General features: G+C 43.2%; 1 protein-coding gene across 8 annotated transcripts in view; it reads left to right on the top strand.

Annotated features, from left to right (window-relative positions):
* LOC140458498 (casein kinase I-like) overlaps nt 1-14,440 on the top strand; it is a 222,879-nt gene extending 208,439 nt beyond the window's left edge. For all 8 annotated transcript variants that reach the window (XM_072553186.1, XM_072553185.1, XM_072553184.1 and 5 more), the window contains one exon: nt 5,351-14,440. In XM_072553186.1, the coding sequence (XP_072409287.1) occupies nt 5,351-5,405 (55 nt within the window). In that variant the 3' untranslated portion in view covers nt 5,406-14,440. The remainder of the gene's footprint in view (nt 1-5,350) is intronic.
* Nucleotides 14,441-17,892: the final 3,452 nt, after the last annotated feature.

Below are 17,892 nucleotides of genomic sequence, written 5' to 3'. Positions count from 1 at the left end.
TGCTGATTAGCTACAGACTGTTGAAAGTGTTTCCAAAATGTGAGGGGGGAGTGCTGTGAGATTCTGCTCTGATATCCCCTCAATTCCCAGCCATTCCTCAAGCCCCGCTTAGCTTCTCGTAAATAAGGCAACCCTCTTGTTGATGCAACACTTACCTGAATATTGATGGAAAAAACACATTTTTGTTGAAGCTTTTCATTTTGCACTCATCAGGACAATTTGCAAGAATATCAGTGTAAAAGGGATAAACTGTATGAGAAGAGTAAGATGATTGGCAAGTGGATTGCTGTGAAATGTTTCTTTTTGGCAGGGTTCAGATTCTGTGCTCCTAGTGACGAATTGTCTAACAGTCAGAACTTAATTGAATCACTTGGGACAATATGGGAGATGCCCCAGTGCCAGTCATTTAAGGTTGGCACTCTTCGGTTCTACAATGAGCTCATTTATGTGGTCAAATGACTGGAGTTTGAACATCGTGTCTGTATATCCAAATTCATGACCTGGAGGAAGTAGGATAACCAGTTATCTCTGCCATCTTGTTGAGGCCATTGTGAGCAAACGTGATGGATCGTAAATAACTTCATCTGCGTTCTTAACTCATTGTATAGTAACTACAGCTTGCACCTTTATTAATCCCTGTTTTTTTCAATCCCTGTTTGGTTTACACCTATGTTTCTGCTCACTTTATAGCAGTACACAGCTTTTGATGAGGAGCTATTTTCTCCTCAGGCTGCCAGGATGAGATAGAACATAGAAAAGTAAAGCACAGAACAGGCCCTTTGCTCCACGATGTTGTGCCGAGTATTAATCCTAATGTAAAATAAAATTACTTAACCTACGCACCCCTCAACTCACTGCTATCCATGTGCATGTCCAGCAGTTGCTTAAACGTCCCTAATGACTCTGCTTCCACCACCACAGCTGGGAATGCTTTCACAACTCTCTGCATATAGAACCTTCCTCTGACGTCCCCTCTATACCTTCTTCCTAATATATAGTAAAACTATGACCCCTCGTGCCAGTCAGTCCTGCCCTGGGGAAAAGTCTCTGGCTATTGACTCTATTCATTCCTGTCATTACCTTGTATACCTCGATCAGGTCTCCTGTCTTCCTCCTCCTCTCTAGAGAGAAAAGTCCGAGTTTAGTCAACCTCTCTGCATAAGACAAGCCCTCCATTCCAGGCAGCATCCTGGTAAACCTTCTTTGCACCCTCTTCAAAGCCTCTGTATCTTTCCTATAGTAGGGTGACCAGAACTGAACACAGTATTCTAAGTGTGGCCTCACCAGGGACTTGTAGAGCTGCAGCAAAACCTCGTGGCTCTTAAACTCAATCCCCCTGTTAATGAAAGCCTAAACATCATATGCTTTCTTAACAACCCTATCCACTTGGGTGGCAACTTTGGGGGATCTATGTACTTGAACACCAAGATCCCTCTGTTCCTCCACACTGCCAAGAATTCTGCCTTTAATCATATATTCAGCATTCGAGTTCCACCTTCCAAAATGCATCACTTCGCATTTATCCAGGTTGAACTCCATTTGCCATTTCTCAGCCCAGCTCTGCATCCTGCCTATGTCACGCTGCAGCCTGCAATAGCCCTCAATGCTATCAACGGCACCTCAGACCTTTGTGTCATCTGCAAATTTACAAGCCCACCCCTCAACCTCCTCGTCCAGGTCATTTATAAAAACTACAAAGAGCAGAGGCCCAAGAACAGAGCCCTGTGGGACCCCACTCAACACTGACCTCCAGGCAGAATGCTTTCCATCTACAACCAGTCTGCCTTCTGTCAGCCAACCAATTTTGAATCCAGATAGCCAAATATCTCATAATTCCTGACTTTATGAATGAGCCTACCAGGGGAACCTTAACAAATGCCTTGCTGATGTCCATATGTACCACATCCACTGCTTGACCTTTGTCGACCTGTCTTGTCACCTTCTCAGAGAACTCAATAAGATTTGTGAGGCATGACCTGCCCCTCGCAAAGCCAATGCTGACTGCCTTTAATCACGCTATGGTTTTCTAAATCGTCATAAATCCGACCCCTCCAGAGTTCTTTTCAAAACCTTGCTGACCGCCGACGTAAGACTGACTGGTCTGTAATTGCAGGGATTTCCCTATTACCCTTCTTGAAAAGAGGAACAACATTCGCCTCCTTCCAATCCTCTGGTACGACTCCCGTGGGGAGTGAGGAGGCAAAGATCTTTGCCAGCGGCTTAGCAACCTCCTTTCTCGCTTCCTGGATTAGCCGAGGATAAATCTGGTCTGGCTCTGGGGACTTAATTTTTCAAGCATAGCTAGCTGCTCCTGTGCATCTCCTCCTTTTGTGTGTGGATGCTGTTAGTGCTGACCCAGGCCTGACTGAAAAGCAGCATGTCTAGACTGTTGAATTGACACACACAGTACATTGTGCTATTCAATCCATTTGTGTTGCCTTTGTCAGTATCGGAACCTTGCCTGAGTGTGACGGAATTGTCAACTGAGATGAATCCCTGGATGAGCTTGATCCTGTCCTTGCCCAATGCCTAGGCATAACCTCCATCAGAGATTGATAAAGATTGATTGCCGACTGATAACCTGGCTGTAATAGTTGCTCATCGCCTACTACTTCAGTCTTCTGAAATTGTAAATAACTTTCTCTGTGGATGTGGGCATCACTGATGAGACCTGCATTTATCATCCCATGCTGGTTTTTACATCCATTACCTCCACTGGATACCTAGACCATAGGAATGGGAGTAAGCCATTCAGCCCATCGAGCCTGCCGTGCTATCCAATACGATCTAGGCTGAGCGAGCAGCTCAGTGCCTATTACTCACCTCAACCCCATAAATCTGCCTACGATTGATAATTAGAAATCTGTCAATCTCTACCTTAAATATACTCAAAAGCCCAAGCTTCTTCAGCCCTCTCGGATTGGGAATTCTAAAAATTCGCAAGCCTCTGAGTAAAAATACTCACTCCTCATCTTGGACCCAAATGGCACACCCCTTATTTTTAAGTGGTGCCCTTGTTCTAGATTCTCCAACCAATGTGCTGGACACAGTAAAGGCTGTGTGCCCTGACCACAGCCCAATTATAGTACTGAAATCTTTGCTCCAGAGCTAGCCACATGTCTAACCAAGTAGGTCCAGTCAAATGACAATGTTGGTATCTATCCTACAATATAGAGAATTGTCCAAGTATGTCCTATCTAAAGAAAGGTAAACAAAATCCAATCCAGCCAATTACCACTTCACCAGTTTGACTTGTGCCTTATAAATGGTGGATGGTCTTTGGTCACATTGCAGATGTGCTCTTGTAGCTATGATATTTTCTAATAGTTGCTCTAGTCAAGTTTCTGGTCAGTGAGAATCCCGAAGAGTGTAATGTAGCACTTTCCATTTGCGTGAATGAGTGCAGCTCCGACAGCACTCAAGAACTGATTGTGTGGAGTTTGCACGTTCTCCCCGTGTCTGCGTGGGTTTCCTCCGGGTGCTCCGGTTTCCTCCCACACTCCAAAGATGTGCAGGTCAGGTGAATTGGCCATGCTAAATTGCCCGTCGTGTTAGGTAAGGGGTCGATATGGATGTAGGGGTATGGGTGGGTTACGCTTCGGCAGGGCGGTGTGGACTTGTTGGGCCGAAGGGCCTGTTTCCACACTGTAAGTAATCTAATCTAATCTAATCTAAAAAGAAGCGTGACGCCATCCAGAACAAAGCAGCCCATCCATTTCCTTTAAATGTTCATTCCCTCTGCCAATGATGCACAGTAACAGCATTATGTACCATCTATAGCATGATAGCAACACATGAAGACCCTTTTGACAGCACCTTCCAATGCTATGCCCACTTCATCCAGCAGGACAAGGACAGCACATACATTGGGACACCAACATCTGTAAGTTCCCCTCCAAGTTACTCACCATTCTGACTTGGAAATATATCACCATTCGTTCAGTGTTGCTCGTTAAAATCCTGGAACAACTTCCCTTGTAGCACAAGGTGGTGACAGCTTACGATGGGTTCCAGTGGCTCAAGGCTCACCACAACCTTCATGAAGGCAATAGTGCAGGGTTGGGCTTGTTGGGGTGTTGCTAAACCTTCCAGTGAGAGAGACATTCCATGAATTTGTATTTTCCAAAGGTATAAGTGAGCCAGTTACTGTTCCTTGAGAAAAACAGCTTCATGGTCGCAGTTACTGGCACAAGTTTGTTATTTCTATGTTATTAAAATTGAACTCCTGTCACCAGACTGTTCTGATGGGTTTAGACCATATTCTTTTAATTATTAGTCCAGACTTTTGTTTTACTAATAGTTACAATACCACTGTAACCACTATACTTTGCCACTCAAGATCTTGAGGAACCCTTTGTTGTTTGTAACTTAAAATCCACAAGAGGTGAATTAGTTTCAATGGTCATTGACTATGCGAATCTGGAAATGATGCCAACCTCTGGATTGTACCTTTGTCTGTGGCCAATCTCTTTACTCCAACTTGTTAGAGGTCTTGCAAAGATTTGCAAATCAATGATTTAACTTGCACATTGAATAATGGTGTATAGTTTTCAATGTATAAACTAAAGTTTTGCAACGTACAACATTGAAACAGACTATCCAGCTCAGTAGTGTGTACTATCTACAAGATGCATTGCAGGAATTCACCAAAGATCCTCACACAGCATCTTCCAAACCCACAACCACTTCCATTTAGGAGGACAAGGGCAGCCGATACGTGGCAACGCCGCCACCACAAGCTCCTGTGCAAGCCACTCACCATCCTGACTTGGAAACGTATTGCCATTCCTTCACTGTCCCTGGGTCAAAATCCTGGAATTCTCTCCCTAAATGGGATTGTGAGTCAACCCATTGCAGGTGGACTGCAGCGGTTCAAGAAGGCAGCTCACCACCACCTTCTCAAGGGGCAACTAGGGCCATGCAATAAATGCTGGGCCCAGCCAGTAACACCCACATCCCACCACTGAATAAAGAAAAATAAACTGATCAATGTCACTGTTTTTTGCTTCACGCAAGCCCCTTCCACCCAACTTTATCTAACCGTATCATCATAACTTTATCCATCATTCAGCCGTGTAGCTTCCCCTTGATTTGGATATCAAATTTACATTTACCCTTGATAGTTTATTTGTTTGATCAAGTGCAATTTTGAATGCATGGACTAGATCAGTTGTATAATTATATGTTTTGATTTTGGGGGAGTGTTAAGGAAGTGTGGGCATTCAGTGTGTGATTGTATGCTCCAATGGAAGATTATTCTCTTTTGTGAGTCATTTGCAAGCAGCACTCCTGCAAGTTTCATTAATAGCATTTTTTTTATTTCTCCCCTTCTGTCTTCCGCCACCTCTAGGTGTTGCTGTTTCTTCAAGAGGAAAAGGAAGAAGAATGCAGATAGGCACAAATGACTGCAGCTTTCGACGGGCGGCGAGGTTCTGCTTGCATGTTCAACTCCCTTTGTTTTGGATGAAAATGCCACGTGACTGGTTGAGAAGCTTCAGACTCTGATCCTTGTTTTGTATGATTATTATTTTTTTTTTGCCTGTGCCTGCGTGTTCTCCGCTGGGAAAGGATCCTCTTATTTTCCTTCAAAACACTCAGGCTCAATTGCACTTCTTACCATGATGACCAAATTCCCACAAGAGAGATGGCCAGACAGACGCAGATGCAGAAGTCCTCAGGCTTTTCACTTTTCCTGGCTGCGGTTTGGGGCGGACGGGGGTGTGGGAGAAGTGTGGTTTGGAGGAGGTGGGGATTGGGGGTGGGGTGCGGGGTAAGGTGGTGAGGAAACTGGGCGATCGGCACCTCTTCCACACCACCACAAATCGAGATGGACAGTGTGGTGAAACACTCGCTCTGGGTACAAATAGACTCTTCAGTGCCGAGCTGCCCACCCAGAGGAACGAGGAGTCAGCCAAACTGACATGGGCAGATACAGGTGCATTTGTCGCAAAAAAAAAACAAAGTGGTTGTTCTATTTTGTGATGTAGCATATAAGCTGTGAGAAATTTTAAAATCTACTGTTTTTCCCCTCCTCCACTTCCCTCTTCCCCTTCACTATTCAATCTTTTCTTGATCTTGTTTGCAACTTTTGGGCTTTGGCCGTTGTAAGCCGGCTGAAGTAATTTTTACGAAAAGAGATGGGCTCTTTTGCTTTCTTAAGGTGCACTTAATGTTGGGGTGGGTGCGCGTGCGCGTGTGTGTGGGTGTGGGTGTGTGTGTGTGTGTGTCTATGTTGCTGACATCCAGATTCGATCAAATGCAGTGTGAATTGTGAACACACACTGGCTGCTGCAGTAATTTCCAAGCCAGTACTGCCACTTTTAAACATGTTTTTTTTTTAGTTGAAATGTTTGATGGTTATTATCCAAAGAACACTGTTTCTGTGGAAACATTACAAAGTGAAAACAGCATTAATTTCCTTCCTGTCCTCCTCCTCCTCCTTGCCTTTCTCTCTCTGTCTCTCCCCTCCCCTAAGAGTTGGCACGTAGGATGCCTACAAATGTCACGGGCATCTGATCTAAGGGCGACTGCATAGCAGTTGCCAAAGTGAATAGACAGCATATTTATGTACGCTTTGGGCAATTTTCACAGGGCACAAAGGAAGATCGTTAGGAGCACTGCATGTGGTGATGTCATCCTCAAGAACAGCCTCTTCTGACTCTGGCCAGGTGGCCTGGAGCTTTTTCCTGACCTGTCTCCCTCATTGTGATTGTTGTAGGATTTGCTCATCTTCATAGGGCCCTAATGAGTGGCATTCTTTTCATAACATGCAAGCAGCAACTTGAAAAGGATTGAATGTGTTGGGACTGTAGGAAATGCTCCCAGTGTTTTGACCGAATGGGTGGGTGGGGTGCTGCGAGGTGCGGGGTTGTGTGGTTGGGGTTTGTTTGGTCAGCATGAAGGGTGGGTGGGGTTTACAGAGGAATTCCCCTCTGTAACATATTCAGAAATCGGATCCTTAAGCAACTCCGTACCTGCTGGCCAGTGACTGCGGAGATTCCTGCTTGAGGTAGCTGTATCCTCAGGAAGCTGCAAAGTGCCTGTGGCTTTACTTACTCTCCTCATGCTGCGACTGAAACCCAAAGGCTGGGCACCGGAGACGAGTTCATGGAGATTAACCATTTTGCCAGAAGTGATTCCCCAGTTCTCCCGTGGGTTAGATAGCTGGGTTGAGGCAAATTGAGCAATGGAGATATTAGCACTGCATCCCAGCTACATGTCTGGACACAACACCAGGGAGTCTTAGTATGGTTAAGTGACCAGAATTAACTAACCGTACCATAACTAATGCCCCAATTACAGTTCAGTTAAGTTTCTATAGCAATGCCAACTCAACCAAAGTACTTCCGAATGCGGTGAATCTCATCCACGTCTGGATCATCCTACTGAAATCATTTGACATCATTGAGCCCTGGTTTTTAACCTCTGAAATCTATGGATTGAAGTGATGCAATGTTACTCTGGACATTCCTGCTCTCACATTCCAAATGATCCTGAAGAGGTGTCTGTAGGAGAGTCCTTCCTTGGGCGTTTGTATGTGTCTTAAAGGTTCATTATCTGCAGTTATCTTAGTACAGGCTCTGTACCAGGCACATGAAAGTTTTTACTTGGGGCAATCAGTAACTTCAGTGACAAGAAAATTCTCCTGACCATCCAGTAGACTGTTAATTGGCTGCTGATCATTGTAACCAGCAAACCACTATTAGTCAAACACTATAACAAGTCAAATGTCCCAGTGCATTGAAAGACTGGTGTTGACCATCTGTTGCTGCCGCATGCACTCCTGAATCTGTCTAGGAGTTTCGATATGGGAAGATGGAAATGGAGGAAACCAGCTCAGGCTGTGTGGGAGGAAGCAATCTTCTCTTTCAAGAGTTGTGCAAGCTGTTTGAATCTCCTTTTGTGGTCTCATCATGCAAAATGTTCACATTGTTATCTGTTCAATATTCTGCTCTTTTTAACACTGAAACAAGCTGCTGGTTTTTAGTTACCAGGTTGTGCAGCAACAATTTTAATTGATTGTCAAAAAAATAATTATTTTAAATTGACACCTTTCCTGCGGGGGTGCAGAGAGGTGGGGAAATGCAACTTCTCGAAGGCTATAGTCCCAGTTCTTTGAACTAGACATTGTTCCTTAAAGTGCGGAATTTCTCAGGCCAGTAACTTATCGCGTTTCGAGAGATATTTCAAAGGAGGTATGAAGGCTCCAGGACCAGAGGAGCTGTTAGCAGGCAGTGGATTGCACTGGTTAAACTGTCTGTGTAGACAGTTCAGATTTGACTTAACTAGTCCTTTATCCAGGTATCCTCTTGCTGCTGTCAGGTTAACTTGTTAGTGTGGATTACTCCAGATGATCTGTTTACTCAAAGTACAATCTACTCATTTCAAAATTGTGTAACTTGAATTATGTTGATGAGAATTGTACATGAATGCACTTGCCTCTTGTGCAATTTTATTTGACTTGCTTAATTCAAACCATCGGTTAATTGAGACTTTCTTTCCAAGCGAAGTACAAACTTGAATGACCAGAAGTAGACAGTATTTGGAGTTTTCTGGCACATACCTCACACTTGTGTTGATTCTCGTCACATTTAGCCATTCTGTGCTGTAACTTTCAAAGGGCTTAAGGTATTCTGTGGAAGAAGCTGACGGAGCAGCAGGGAGAGGGGGGGGGAAAACGACTTATTTGGGGAGTCGAGAAAGACACCACCTCAGCAGCAACAGCCAAAAAAAGCATTAAGACTGACGCATTGCATTGCTCAGGTTGCAATGAAGGCAAATTGGCTTGGGAAGCACTCCCCAGTGCTTGAATCTAAATTGATCATATAGCCCCTTGTGTGTCTCTGCCAACAGTGGGCATCAGGGACCAAATGAGGCTTTGTTGACCGTGCTGAGAGCCCTGGAGAATGGCTCAAATTTGTTGGTGCAGTGCTGGTAAACCTAGAGCATGTGATGCTCTTTCACCTCCTTTGTAACCCAGTCAGACAAGATCTATTTTCCAGGAGGCAGCTCTGTAAGAATTGAAGAAATGAAACAATGATTGTACATTTCATTAGCTGCAATTGATCTTACACTTTATTTTGTTATTTCGGAATACTCCTTATAGCCTTAAGAATTTCAATCAAATTTTATTTTAAAATACATTTTGTGGAAAATCATAATTTGTTTGTATTCTTCCCAGATGCTTTGAAATGCTCCTTTAAGGCCCTTCTGTTGTTCCTTTATTAAAGGTACAAAGAAGCTAAACATCTAGTGTTTGGAAAACAGACTTAGGAAGGAGTTGTAATGTCTCCTGATGAGCTGCTGCAAGTAAACATTGTTACACATTCTGACAGGCAGAGCAACTCATCAAATACCATTCCAAAATATAGATTAGTATCACATTCCAGTCATGAAACATGTTATGAAACTGCCCATACAAAAAAACAAGCACTGGGAATTGTCTCTAAAGGAACAGGGGAGCTCAGCTCTTGTGAACAACTTTTGGTGTCTGTCTTGGATGCTCTTTTTGTCTTAAGTGTTATGTATTCTGTTTGGGTTGATCTTTCCTCATTGACCCTGTTGGGAGAGGCTGGGAACTACCTGAGGTAAAACGTAGAGTTTTTTTTTTAGAAAGAGGGTTACGTAGCTGTTGACTGGTGAAGTACAAACCCATTATAGATTCCTTAATAGCTGGTTGTTTGGAACTTGGATCACTGCTGTCAGAACTCATACTTGAACATGATGATTTAGCGATACAGTGGAGCCTATAATATCCAGTCACTTCAGGAAGAAGCCTGCCCTGAATCTCCTTACAATGCAGCTTTCAGGTGTAATAATATTTGAATGAGACAACATTGCAGATTTGTCTGACTCTTCCTCCCTCTCTCAGTGGCTGTTTTGTCAGGACCAGCTTCCACTAAGTACTGTCCTAACTTTTTCTAATGGGACCCAAACCAGTGGGTTTTGGCCTGGTTGCTTAGGCAGGAAGGCTTCTATTTAATCAAAGTGACTGGAGGATTAGGTTTCACTATCAATGAGACTTCCTTTTGATCGTTTTGCTCCGACCTTGAGCGTGTGAGTAAAAGCTGTGTTTTTACTCTTTGTGGTCTTGTAAATATAGCACACGTTTGCTTACCGAGCATGAGTTTCGAAATAAAATTCTCAAAATTCTAGACTGTAATAATTACAAAAAAAAACAACCAGTTTTGGTTTGTTTTCTTGTTTTACAACTGTTGCTGTTTGTGCTGCTTGTTCTGTATCCACAGGGGAGGGTTCTCACGAGTTAGCCACAGTTTTGTTTTTGTATAAAATACAACTGTGGAAATCATTTTTTTTTTAAAATGGTTAAACATGTCTGTCCTTTTTCTTGCTAAAGTAACCTTTTGTTCCTATTTTCTTTTAAAAATTGAGAATTAAATAGTTTTCTATGTGCACTCCTGGCACCAGGCTGAGCTTACATACTGTCAACATTCGAACATTATGGTAAGAGATGGGGGAGTTTCTCTTTCTGAATTAACCATACGAGTAGGTTGCAAACCTTTGTGGTCAATCCCATTATAGCACACTCTGGGAAACTCTTGTCAAGTTTACCGCCCATTTGATCTTTCTCTTGTTTCCTTTTGAAAGACCTTTTGATGATTCAACCCTGAATTCTGCAGTGACTTGTTTCCCTTTCTAAACATTGTTTCAGCACTCCAACCCAGATGTAGACCAATCTTCGACAGATAGTTTTGCCTCTTGTCAAGCTAAGATGGATGGGTCTGTCCCGTGTCTAGCCATTTGGACACCACTTCACCTGATCAGCCTTCCACCTCAAGGCCTCTCATTTCCAAGCGGTTATTAGTAATCAAGCCACACACAGCACGATGTTTTCACTTTGTCCCAAATCCCCTTCCCGTGAGGAATCTGTTTCAGCAGTGTGTGAGATACAGTTGAACTGCTGATGTGTAACATTGGTTGGGCAGGGGAGAGAAGAAAGAGTAAAATTATTTTGTTTTAAAGTGAGTGTGATTGACCATTACTTTTTAAAACATATTTTGTGCTCATTAAGTTGCAGGGTGCCAGCACTGGGCAATAACGGAACACTACACCTCCCCTCAACATGTTTTCACCCTAGTAGTAGGTCTGGGTCTCTTCAGTTGGGTACCACATGGGGCTGTTGAAAGCTCTGTAGGCCACTTGCCAGAGATGCACCTTAACCCCAATCTCAGAAATTCCTTGCTGAGTGTAGGTTTCCTGCCATTAACTGCTCCTTCTGGGCCTTCGATCTCAGCTGAGCCTTTCAGGCTATTGGTCCAGGCTGGATTTGAACCCCAGGCTTGAAGGGGTGGAAGGGCAGCTCCACTGGCCTTCACTGTAAAACAACAATGAGTTGATCTGGTGTCTCCTCATTCTCAATTGTCCCACTTTTTTGGATATCAGCTTGGAAAGAGTGTTTGACTGCAGATAGATTGGGCAGCACTCCATAGCTGTACCCAACGTCATGGCAACAGATGCTGATCAAGTTAGGGTTCAATCAAAACTTAACCATTTGGTGATAAGAGGGCAGTTATTGTCATTAAAAGTATTAGTAATCCGCCTCCCGTTAAAAGCCTCATCCTTAAGCTATAATAAATCCACCAAACTACAGTAAAACCTAACCAAGTTGACCACTTTGGCATGCTGGTGAGAATGATGCAGTCAGGCTCATACAGGATCTCAGCATCAGGCACATTTACACTTTACTCTTGGCACTACAGTTGACCCTAAGTAAATTTGGGAGGGCACAAGTTAATTTAAATTAGAGCTCTATTATCATCTGGGCATAAGCACAATTTAATTCAGGCACTACTTGCTACTGAAAGCTTGTTTGAGAATCTTAACATAAATGTGCCTGTCAACCTCCTGCAACTGGTCGGTATGGTGCAAAGGTTTGGCGAGGGAGTATCATAAACTGGAAAGCTAAACTTCTGAAGTTCAGTCTTCACAGTGAGCTGTAATATCACCTTAGCCCGGTGATAGCTGGTCCTATAATTGCTACCAAGATTCAACAAGGGAGGAGCTTTAAGAACATTGATCGTTGTCTCCATCCTTCATCAACTTTTTGGTCAGTGGGTCAAATTAATCTGTCTTGAAACTGAGGCGTAAGGGGTTGGGGTGTGTAGAAGGTGAGCCTTGAAGCGCTTGAGGTTGCTGTTAGCTGAATTACAAAGGTTGCACAGTTGGGCTCAACTACAGGAATGCCAAGTGCACTCTGACAGGTGGAGTTACCATTCATAGGGGTGATGGCTGGTTATTGTACAAGAATGTTGCAATTACAGAGACTGGGTTAAGACTCATAGGTCATGTGCTGTGAGCCATACACATTTCTGTGTGTAAATAGATTGATTCTGGATTTTTTTATTTAACTGATATTGTTTACCTGTTTTATTTGTGTCCAAGTTGCTTTTAGGTGGTGGGCAAAGGGAAGAAAAACCTGAAATTAGTAACGAGATGGAAGTTTCTAAATCCCTATAGGTTAGAAACCAGTCTCTAAAGTAACAGGAGGGTTTGCTGGTTATACAGCACGCTCATCCTTACTTGCAACTAAGGGAGAATTTAGGGTGCAATTTCAAAATGAAAATACCTGCATGTCCAATCAAAGGCTTCAAAGGAATCTTTCTTGCCCACAAAATATCATCACCCACTGATCCACTATCCTAGAATATCACTACACCTGAGGGATGTGATTTGTGAGATTTGATTGGAGTGCAGGAGTAGGGATACCGACTGCAGTGAAGCCAGGCCATTCACTTTCCCTTCCAACTTGTAACTGCAAAGGAATATTCAAAGCCCTTGAGGCATTCTCCCACTTATAATAATCCCAGGGTTGTAAGTGGATAGCATTACACCATAATTCATGTTGTGTTGAGTGTAGGTACCTGTACCCATGTCTGTTGCCAGCCTTTATTTTAATGCGACAGCTCTTAAAGTGCCCCCCTTGGAGCAGGCATTTTGAGGAGCGTTCCATCTGTTATTGTTGCAGTCCAACACACCATGCCACATCAGACCAGTTTGAGCACTTCTCCGAAGTTTTCAAAAGCCATACCATGGTCATGGAGCTACGGTGGTGAAATAAAATATATTTCTCTTCATAGCATTCACGCATTGTGTTAATAAAACCCACTTAGATTCTTCAATTCTGTGGGACTTGGGTAAGAAGCTCAACATGAAGTTGCAAGTATTAATTACAGGAGTCTTTGGAAAGCTGGCTGTGGAGATATGATGTGGAGCCTTTGTTTTGCAGGAAAAGGAGCTGGTGACATGTCTGGAAGAATCAGGACTTTGCAGGTAGAATCCCATTGCTCCTTGTGTCCCAAGGAGTGAGGCACGTGGGGAAAAATAGACAGCAGCCTCCTCAACTCAACTTTATTTCTCCCATTCTCACTCCAAATTCAACTCTCTCAAAAGTTGATCCGTTATCTGGAGTGCTGAATGAAGTGTGACATTTAAGAACCTTCAACTCAATGCTGTTTTTGCATCTGCAATGCTTGCTAGAAGTTGGAGGGTGCACCTATATAGAACTTCCAGTATTACTGAGCTGTGGATGAAACAATTCCACATAACACAGAAAAGGCTGGAAATATTCAGCAGTACAGGAAGCGTCTATGGAGAGAGAGAGACAGACAGACAGACATCCAGAGCAAATGTTTTGGTGGACGGAAGATTAAATGTTAATTCAGAGTTCTTTTTTCTGGAAGCTGCCTGACCTGCTGAATGTTTCTGTTTTTATTTCTATTTCTTATTTTTCCATCATCTACAATATTTTGCTTTTGTGACAATTCTGCCTGATGACATTTGGTGCTGTATTTCTGCACGTGGCTTCTCGTTCAGCGTTGTCAGCAATCCTTCCCTCCTCCCCCCCCCCCCCCCCCCCCCCCCCAAAAAGTAAAGACCTGGTGAGTGTGTCTGGGTTGGCATTTGCAAAAGGACACATTTGTTGATTAGTCTCCTATTGCATCTAGCTCCAGATTTGTATTTGTGATGGAGATGTTTGTTTGGCTGGGATTCACATACAGGAGTTTATGTTCTACAGCTGATGGAAAATCATTTTCTCTGATCTTAATTTATAATGGTCAATTGACACTGTCTTTGTTTGGTACTGTGACATAAAGTGAGGGCCAGTGCTCAACTGGGCCCAGCTTTGCCAGCCCAAAATCCTTGTATTTGTTTTTTCCCCCCCTTTTAATCAGTTTGGGTAGGGTCTTCTGTGTGTTTGGAAGTAGAAACTGCAGGATTGCACAGTCTTATCATTGTACTGTAGAAATGTTGCATTGTAAAATTCCAATTAAAACTGACATTCTTTCTACAGCACCTTTTTTATTTTGTGATGATGAACAGGGCTTGCACTTAACCTAATTAGTACAAGTCTCCATCTGTATTTTGTCCTTGGTTAAGCTTTTAATTATTATTTTCCATTAAATTGTTCTGTATTCCCAGAGGGTGGCTGAGCACATTACTCTGTTAATCAGGAACTGTGTTTTTACCCCAAACCTATGCCGATACCACCTTCAGGCAGCTGCCAGAATCAGTGATGAAAGCTGTGGAACAGAATCGAGGGAGGGACTGAATGGCCTCTTCTACTTGTTATTTTACTAAGTAGGTGGTGCTCTGGAATCTTTAAAAGAGTGCAGGATGCATTTTCATTCTTTTCTCTCTGTGGATTCCAATTCCCTTTCTCTCTCGCAAGTAAAAGACATGTGGTAGCTTTTTCAGCTGTTTGGGCAGCTCTTACACGGTTTATAAATCCAAAGTTGATAATATAATGAATTGAAGCTGCAGACCCCACAGTGAAGCAGAAAGCTCCTTAATTTTCACTTTGAGCACTTCTTGTTCCATCTGCTGAGCTACGATTCTTGTATATCTCACCCAACCTTATAACATTCATTTGGAGAAAATCGCAGGAACCCTGTTTCTAAAGTGCTTTACTTTCTATTAACCCCAAGTATAGTTATCTCCTTTAACCCATAATATCCCATTACTAACGGCATCTCAAGGTTAATTTAGTCTAAAAAAATTTTTTCACTATTATAGAGTGGGTTGTTTTCATTCTGTTTGTTCTGCCTTTCATCTTTGCTGGTGAAATGGTTGGAATATTGGAGTATCATTCTCCGCTTTCAGTTGCGTGAAAACACTCCTTGGTAAATGGTTAGCATTAGATCTCAGGTTAGTGCTTTATTATTATGGACTGGTTCTAGCACTGATCTCCTAGGGGTCTTGCTCAGCAGGTCTGGCAGCATCTATGGAGAGAAAACTGAGTTAAGGTTTCGGGTGGAGTACTGTTTTTCTCTCCACAGATGCTGCCAGACTTACTGCACTTTCACAGCAATTTCTGTTTTTATTTCTAATTTTCAGCATCCACAGTTATTTTGGGGTTTTCTCCCCGTGGTCTTGTCTTTGGGGGTGGCATGGTGGCTCAGTGGTTAGCACTGCTGCTTCACAGCGCCAGGGACCAGGGTTCGATTCCTGCCTCGGGTGATTGTGTAGATTTGCACATTCTCCCTGTGTTTGTGTGGGTTTCCTCAGGATGCTCCAGTTTCCTCCAATAATCTAAAGATGTGCAGGTCAGGTGAATTGGCCATGCTAAATTGCCCGTAGTGATAAGTCAGGGGTAAATATAGGATAAGGGAAATGGGCCTGGGAGTTACTCTTCGGAGGGTCGGTGTGGGCCAAAGGGTCTGTTTCCATACTGTAGGGAATCTAATCTATTCTTGTTTGAATTGGATCATAATGTCCCAGTGAACGGGGATTTGTGCACAACAAGATCCTGCCAACAGCAACAGGGCAGCAACCAATTTTTCAGCAGTTGTAGTTTTAGGGTATTGATGTTGATGTCCCTTCAAGTATTCATAGAATCTTACACATCCACCCGAGAGGCAGGTGGGGGCCTCAAGTTGAGGTCGCATTCAAAACATTGAACACATTGGATCTGTTGTTCAACACAGGGATTATAATTCAATGAGGGAATTGTCTAGCTTAGCATATTTCCATAGATCTTGCAATTATTGGAAGCATACTAACCCAGGGTGTTGTGATGGTACAGTAGGATTTGTTCCTTTATCAGCCTATCAGGCATTTCCCAGCTCAGACGATAGCATCTATCAACAACCCTTGAGAATCCTCTCGTGCTAATGAGAGCAAAACCTCAACTGTCTCCGGTTGCTCCAGTTCACTTCTTGGGTAGGAGCAACTCTCTCAGCTGACCATACCTGAAGAATACCCATGGTTCCAAAGAGATCACTAGGTTTTGGGTAAACATCCTGGCAATATGTGATTGCATTCACTTTAGAAATGTGGCAGAAATAGAGTGCAGATCAAGCAGTTAGTTTAGAAAAGGAATTTGATCAGTTACATATTAGGGATGACAGCTGGTAAATCAAATTGGAATATGCAAATTAAAAGGTTAAGCTGTAAACATGGGGAAGGCAAAATGCAGTTTATTGGTGGAGTTCGTTACGGCTTTTCTCATTCTTTTATATTGTCACTTCTTTTCTACCTGCTCTGTCAGCCTTTTCTTATTCACAATCGTGTCCCCTCTCCAGTCCCCAAAATCTTCTGTATTAACCACAAAACCAATCTGGGATGGAAATGTGGAAAGCAAGTCAGTACCTGGAATCACTTGCTCTGGTCTCACAAGCTTCTAAATGTGACCTTAAAGTGGGGAGAGTGATACATCATGGTGTCAGCCCAAACAGCTTTTCTCCATTCTTGACTCAAATTATGTTATTTGCCTTGAGAGGTTGTGGGCATTGACATAAATGTTAATCAGCTTTTGCGATAATAGAATTCCACACTGATGTGTACTCAAGATGAAAATTCCCACCTCTATCCCAAAGAACGCTTTCATTATAAGTGACTCTCTGATATTCCTGATTGCCCCTATAAGCACGGCTAGTGTTTTATGTTAGCTCTATTGTTTCATTAATGCATGCTAATTCTGCTTCCTCCATTGATCTGTGGACCTTCTCTGGGTCTTTGGAACTTCATGAATTGAAGGGATGGAGCATGAAACCCCCGGCAACACATTTCAGACAAATGTTACAAGAATCACAGCATCCAATATTTTTCTGAAAGATCACCTCTGTTTCGACCTGTGCTACCTTCTGCATTTTGTCTGCCTCTATTCTCTGTTTCTTTGTTTTGCATTTATTCTTTGGGATTCTCTGTTGTTTCCTTAAGCTTGTGCCCCAAATCTTAGTGTCCTATGCTTGTTGCACATTCCTCTCCCATCTTTCTGACCTTGCAATGACTTTCTCAATCTGGAGCTCTTGTAACATTATCAGTATTGCAGCATAGAGCAAGGCAGGTGTTGACTTGCTTTCCATCTTGTCATCCCAGATTGGTTTTGTGGTTATTATATCATAATTGTAGCATAGAGCAAGGCCATTCAGCCCAATGTGGCCATGCTGATAATGCATAAGAACCGCGTGCCCCCCCCTCCCCCCCACACTGTGTCTTTGGAATCCAGTCAGTAGGTAAATGAAATTCCTAGTACTCTGCCACAATTCAACATTGGTTCAATTCTTGGTTCCTCACTTGCCATCTTTAGGTTTCTCCCACCATAGGTTCAGCTGTAAAGGCCTCATCTCAAGACATGAGTTCAAACTCTACTCTGGGGACAATCTCAGCTGACACTGCAGTGGGGCTGCACTGATGACACTGGTTCAGAGGTTTAAACTGAGGCCTGTGAACATACTTGTAATTTAGATTAGATTACTTACAGTGTGGAAACAGGCCCTTCGGCCCAACAAGTCCACACCGCCCCGCCGAAGCGCAACCCACCCATACCCCTACATGTACCCCTACCTAACACTACGGGCAATTTAGCATGGCCAATTCACCTGACCCGCACATTTTTGGACTGTGGGAGGAAACCCACACAGACACGGGGAG

This window comes from Chiloscyllium punctatum, chromosome 33 (genome assembly GCF_047496795.1).
Source record: "Chiloscyllium punctatum isolate Juve2018m chromosome 33, sChiPun1.3, whole genome shotgun sequence".
In the NCBI taxonomy this organism is placed as follows: Eukaryota; Metazoa; Chordata; class Chondrichthyes; order Orectolobiformes; family Hemiscylliidae; genus Chiloscyllium; species Chiloscyllium punctatum.
Note: the sequence above shows the minus strand (reverse complement) of the source record. Positions and strands in the feature narration are given on the sequence as shown.